This window comes from Grammomys surdaster, unplaced genomic scaffold (assembly GCF_004785775.1).
Source record: "Grammomys surdaster isolate TR1022 unplaced genomic scaffold, NIH_TR_1.0 126153, whole genome shotgun sequence".
NCBI lineage: Eukaryota > Metazoa > Chordata > Mammalia > Rodentia > Muridae > Grammomys > Grammomys surdaster.
The window spans coordinates 639,987-646,478 of record NW_021620961.1 but is presented as its reverse complement, the minus strand read 5'-3'; the positions used below and the strand labels follow the sequence as shown (position 1 = coordinate 646,478).

At 39.5% G+C, this 6,492-nt stretch overlaps 1 protein-coding gene across 1 annotated transcript in view; it reads left to right on the top strand.

Moving 5' to 3' along the window:
• Positions 1–6,492, top strand: part of Jam2 (junctional adhesion molecule 2) — a 51,606-nt gene that overhangs the window by 21,244 nt on the left and 23,870 nt on the right. Inside the window, exon 2 of the mRNA XM_028757236.1 lies at positions 6,050–6,118. Within this exon, the coding sequence (XP_028613069.1) occupies positions 6,050–6,118 (69 nt within the window). The remainder of the gene's footprint in view (positions 1–6,049; positions 6,119–6,492) is intronic.

Below are 6,492 nucleotides of genomic sequence, written 5' to 3'. Positions count from 1 at the left end.
GTTAGTTGTTCTTGGTAGCTAATATTAGTAATACATAGGGAATATAGGTGAGGTTGGTAGCTATGTTTATTTCTTTGGCTTTAAGGATCATCTTTTTCTACTGCACTTCTCTTAATTCCATTTACTTAAAAGATGGCTTGCAAATGAAATTAAAAATCATTTAATACCTGGCCACTTAGATGGAACTTGATTAAACAGGAAAAGGTCCTAATCTAATCTTAAAACTTTTAAATCACTGTAAATGTTTAGATATTCTAACCTATCTGTCTTGCCTTAGCCCTTCCCACGCAGGCTTCACTTTTGAAAGCTTGTACCTAATAATTCTTTTTATCAAGATGAAGTGCTGGATTCCACCTTGGCATTCCATCAACAGATGTTAGGAACAGTCTCTGTTGGCTTCTTTACTGGAACAAGTTTTTCTTTTTCGGAATTAAGTAGGAAAATAAGCAGTAGGTTCTTAGGTAGGCCTGATGATTGAGGTCAATGGTTGTTTTAAAGTTAGCTACAAAGCATCTTCAATTCTCATGGATGTATTCCAAAACCACTGGCAGAAGTTCACAAAACAAGGCAGACTTGATTATTTCCACTGTGGTGAACAGCTCCTGTTGAAGTCCTGTCTTCTTGGAGGAGACCATGTTCCTCTCCTCCCCTGGCCCTGAAACTGAAGAATAAAAGTTCTTGTATTTCGGTTACTTATCTAAGATAGTCTGCTAGGATGAAGAGTAAATATTTACTTTACACTACAATGATTTTAAACTACTATAAAATATTATTTAAATTAATATACTTCATTGAAAATATGATTCAAAATATAAAGTATGATAGATTTTTTATTTTAAAAGTAAAATACTGGCAGTATCTTGAATAAAATTATTATGAAATTGGACATAAATTATCTTATGTATTAAATAAATATTTTAAGCCATTATATATTTTTAGAATAACTGGTAATGAATGCACTGCTATGATACATTGCACAAGTTCATCAGGAGGAACTTGACACCCTGTAGAATTTATTATGGACACTAACTATAAAGCTACAAAGTAGCCCCATGATGTAGGAATTAGAAGTTAGATAACGAGGTGGTCATCTCTCTCACAGTCATTCAACCATACTAGGTCTAGGGAGTAAGAGGAAACAAAATGAGAGGAAAGAGAGAGAGAGAGAGAGAGAGAGAGAGAGAGAGAGAGAGAGAAAGAGAGAGAGAGAGAGAGAAACACCAAGGAAGCCTATGCCATAAGAAGTACTTAACTTTTTAAAGAAAATATTAGTAGGTGCCACATGGTGCTGGCAGGTGGACCTGTTAATAAGCAAATTTTTGTAAAATATTCAAGAATAGCATTTTTCTTTCTTATTTCTTCATAGTACTAGGAATTAAACCAAGGGGCCCGTATATGCTGGGCAGACACTCTTCTTCCTTAGCTATGTGCCTAGCTTAGGGAGGACACTTTCTTATATCATCTTTCCCAGAGCATATAATTACGAACTTCTTACTAACAGATTTATTTAGCTCCCCAGTTTGACTACCACAGGGCTTGGACAAATGAAGTGGTCTCCAAAGCCTGTGGTCTGATAATTCCACCTTTAAAACACTGAGATCTTACATGAGCAACGAGTTTATGTGTACATTCATGAGCTCCATCAAACTTTGAGCGCTAACACAGAACGCTGTATGTATTTTATGTTGCATGTCTCTGGTAAGATGAAGACTTAGAGAATCTGAGCCTTTATATTTCACACATGTGGTACCAATCATAGTCCACTGACATAAATGCTTACAGAAGGCATCTGAAAGGCAAGGGGAAACGCCCTGCTTATTGTTGCTTCAGGTTTCCTTTGATTAGTCTTCAGGAAGCCGAAAGAACAAGAACCATTTATTTTAAAGTGCAGAACATGGAAACAATGGTCTGGCATTGTTTGACTGTCATGTTTGTGATCAGCAGGCGAAGAGCACTCACATTTAGCTACCCTCATTTCTTGTAAATCCAAAGATTATAATTTCCTTTTTCTTTTGATAAAGGCACTTCTCTGACGTACTCTCATTTAAAAAATGGTCCCATCTGTGAGCTAACACAAAACAGACAGGTGCTCAGGCCAGTCAAACAAACAGATTTAAAACATGACTTGATGAATATCTGCACGCATTTGAATCTCTGGGACTTTAGGATCTGTGTCCTGAAACAATCAAAGGACATGAAGACAGTGTGTGCAACTAGAAGACAGTTTCAAGGTTTGAAAATCACTCAAATCAAATATTAAAAGACAGTGGCAAAGGTTTTTGTGCCAAATAAGGAGTGGGAAAGAGCACTTGTCATAACTGAGGTGAAATGGTTATTTGGGGTGTTCATGACTAGATCTGTGATGGAATCATAGGGACAACTTAAAATCTGGAAGACCCCAGCCTCAGCAGCACAGCACACAGTGAGGCAGGAAAAGACCACTCATGCCCATTCGGGCATTAAACTAGGGTAAAAAGCTGAACAGGTTTCCATTGCCACTGCTATTCAGTTGGCTATTTTATTATTATCATCTCCAGTCAAATTTATAGCACAAAGGAAGTCTAGATTTGTGAGAAGACTAAATGTCTATAAAACAGAGCCCAAGTCTATTATAGACCCAAGTAAAAATTTTTTTTCAGTATGTGTGTGTGTGTCTGTGTGTGTGTGTAAGTGTGTGTCTGTTTTTTTTTCCTACCATGGGGCTCTGGAATCAAACTCAGCTCACCAGTTCACACACACACACACACACGCACACATACATAGGACATGAAGTTGGTAGGAGGAAGGATGTGTTTTGAGGATACAGGAAGAATTAAAGGGGGGTAAATGGAGTTGGGTATGATCATATTTTATTTCATGCATATGCAATCCCTCTTAATGTATGCAATTATAGGATTAAATAAAATTCATAATCAGAATGAAAAAATTAATAAATTCCTAAAAGTTTTAAACTTTGAAATATGTGAGTATAAAATTTACGAGTGAGTACAACTTGTGAATAAAGTTATTTTCTATAGAATTTTTAGTGATCTTTGAAATTTTTTTTAAAAATATTTTCTCAAAAGAAGTTTTAGTATGTAGAAAATTGGAATTGACAAAAAAGACAAAATTCCATGTTCCTGTTTTGAGTCATATAACCTAACTTCCAAACCTCCCAGTCTCAGATTGTATTGCCATGTTCCTGGAGAAATGAACATCTCCAGGCCAGCTGAAGGAAACAAACACTCTCAGTAGGCGTGTGGAGTTTGGAGAGTTCAAGGCCAGGACAGTGTGAAGGGAATTTTTGCTCAGATTTACCCTTAACTGGTTTCTAGAGAATATTAAGTCTTTATTGTTTTGTCTAAAAAGTCCAGTAACATACTTCAAAACTCAACAAGACTTGTTAGTCATGATCAAGACCTGCTGTGCTACACTAACTCAGACGTTTCAAAGTGTCCTTTGAAAGTTTCAAAACCCTCCAGGTTTGGGTCATGATTATTACAGAAATATCCAGAGCTTTCATCATTAAATGGAGGATAACACAAGGAGGTCCGACCTTCTCCTAAACTCATTTATGAAAATCTGGTTTAGCTGTAGTCTTGCCCCATCTTCTCTGTTCTCTGAAGGTACGGGCTCTGTCTTTGAACTCTAGAGAATAAAATTGGGGAGGGAAAGAAGATGACAGAAAAAAGGAGCTCTGGGGGAGGGGGAGGGGGAAGGGGGAGGAGAGAGGTTTCAGGGAAATGTGGGAGAAAGGAAAACCAGCTTGCATGTGAAGGAAGTCCATGGGGAAAGCAGAAAGGAGATTTGAAGAGATTCCCTGGACCTTTTTCAAGGTTCTTGAAATACAGGAGCCAAAAACATTGTTTAAAATGACTCCTTAGTGGCCCCGACTCCTCCCTATCACTGAGGGCAGTTGCCTGCTGCCTTTTACACCCTAATGGCTGTGTCCCTTAGGACTGAGAAGAAAAATAAGCAAAGGTGAAGAAGCTATCACACATGAGAGTTTTTTCCTTCCCAGAAATATAATAAATTACCTTTTATCATCATTATAAAATTTCAATTTCCCAAGAACTTTAAATTCCTTGAACTCACTGTTCTCTGTCCTGCTTTAGTCTGTTGGTTTATTTCTGTACATTCTTAAGCTAGCCTGACTACAGCAGGATTTTTTCAACCAGGAATGATTTCTACACCACACTTCCAATACAGATTAATTTGTCCATCTCTACAATTTTAGATGTCATGACAGTGGGCAGGGAAATACCTGCATCTAGTGGATAGAATCTCAGAAGTTTCCGAGGTTGACATGGTTCTTTATCATTGAGCATGGGCATAGCTGTAACCAAGATACTGGAGAAAAACCTTAAGGTGGGAACATTTCATTTTGGATCATGGTTTTGTGGTTGGTTGGCCTGAAGAGAAACTTATGGCAGCATGGTTATGGGATGACCAACATTCAACCCATGGTGGACAGGAAACAGAAAGCAGGAGACAGCAAGAGGCCAAGGGCAAGGTACCTCCAATACACCATCCCAGTGACTAATTTCCTGCAGTCAGGCCACACCTAACGAAGTTTCCAGGACCTCCCAAAATATAACCCCAAGCTGGGTAACTATCCTGGAGGAGCATTTCATATTCAATCTATAACCACAGATAATTCTTAGGAGTTAAATGAGTGTATACTTAGAAAGCACTGGGGATGTTTGCCTGACACATAAGAAATGAATACATGGTAACCATTATTATTTTACCCTAGGGTATACCAAGATCCATGCTCACCAACTCACTTCCTCTGTCTACCACAAGTCTGAGAAGCATGGTGGTTTCTCTCAAATGCTTGCCTGAGCTGTCCAATTTTTCCATGTCTATCTTGACCAGTGTTTTTTTTGTTTGTTTGTTTGTTTTTTTTTGTTTGTTTTAAGATGATGAGCAAGAGGTGCCCTATTTTTCTCCTGCTTGATTTTGGGTATTTTTGTGCCCTCTTGAGACCAGGAACATTGTTGAATGTAGCAAAGGGCAAAGAGCAGAAAGGGCATATAGTCCAAAGCACTGAAGTGGGTGGCAGAATGTTCGGCCCATATCGATGCAAAGATTTAGGTATATCCTGGGAAAAGTAAGAATTTCTGGCAGGAGAAACTCTGTGTGCTGTGATGTCCATCATTGTAATTGAATCTGTAGAAATAAGAGAAAGTTTGCATCCAAGCTAATGTGTTACTTTTGCCAGTGAATATGTGGTAGAAGTGGTGAAAGGAGATATAGGTGTCTAGTAGAAAGAGAGGCTTACCAGTTTCATCCAAGAAGAGCTATCAGAACCAGTGATGAGGATTTATGAAGGGTTTTATTGGAGGGGGTTGTTGTTTGTTTTTGCAAAAAATGGTAATTGAATCAATGAGAAGATAAAAGACTTTAAAAAGATGGTTGAGTCTTCTCTAACAAGGTATTTCTGGATGGATGGATGGATGGATGGATGGATGGATGGATGGATCAATGGATTGTGGGTGGGTGGGCAGATGGATAGGTGGGTGGATAGGTGGGTGAGTGAATAGATGAATGGGTGGATGAATGGGTGGATAGATGAATGGTAGGTGGATAGATATGTAGGTGAAGTGATGGGTGCATGGGTAGGTTGATGGGTGAATAGATGGATGATTTGGTGAGTGAGTGGGCTGGTAGATGGACGGATGGGTGGATAAATATGTGAGTGGATAGATGGGTGGGTGAGTGGGTAGATCGATGGATGGGAGGGTGGATGGCGGTGGTGGATAGATGCATGACTTGGTAGATGGACACTATATTGCATAAATAAGGTAAATTAAGGGCATACTTGTTTTCAGAGAGGCTGAGGAGAGTGCACTTTCTGATGTCTGTTCTGCTTGGAAAATATCTAAAAAGCCAAAACTACCATGAAGAAAGGAGAGTGACATGATTTCCCTGTTTTTATGTTTTATGTAGTATGAATTATGTAACAATTGCTACTCAGTTTAAGCTGACTTTGTACAATGCTGTATCCCAGTGAAATATATGAAAGCAAACTTCTCATATTGATTATCCATTGATTTTACTCCTTCAGATCATAAGGCAAATGGATTTTCTGCATCAAAAGACCACCGTCAAGAAGTTACAGTAATAGAGTACCAAGGTATAGTATCTTACAGGTTTAAGTAGATTGATCTGTTTACATACTTCATGACAATGTTACTGTCTATTTTTAGATCTTCTGTGTACTCCTCTCTCTCTCTCTCTCTCTCTCCCTCTCTCTCTCTCTCTCCCTCTCTCTCTCCCTCTCTCTCTCTCTCTCTCTCTCTCCCTCCCTCCCTCCCTCCCTCCCTCCCTCCCTCCCTCCCTCCCTCCCTCTCTCCCTCTCTCTCTCTCAACCCTCTCCCTCCCTCCTCCTCCCTCTCCCTCTCTCCCCCCTCCCTCCCTCCTTCTCCTTCTCCCTCTCCCTCTCCCTCCCTCCTTCTCTCCCTCTCCCTCCCTCCTTCTCTCCCTCCCCCTCCCCCTCTCCCTCCCCCC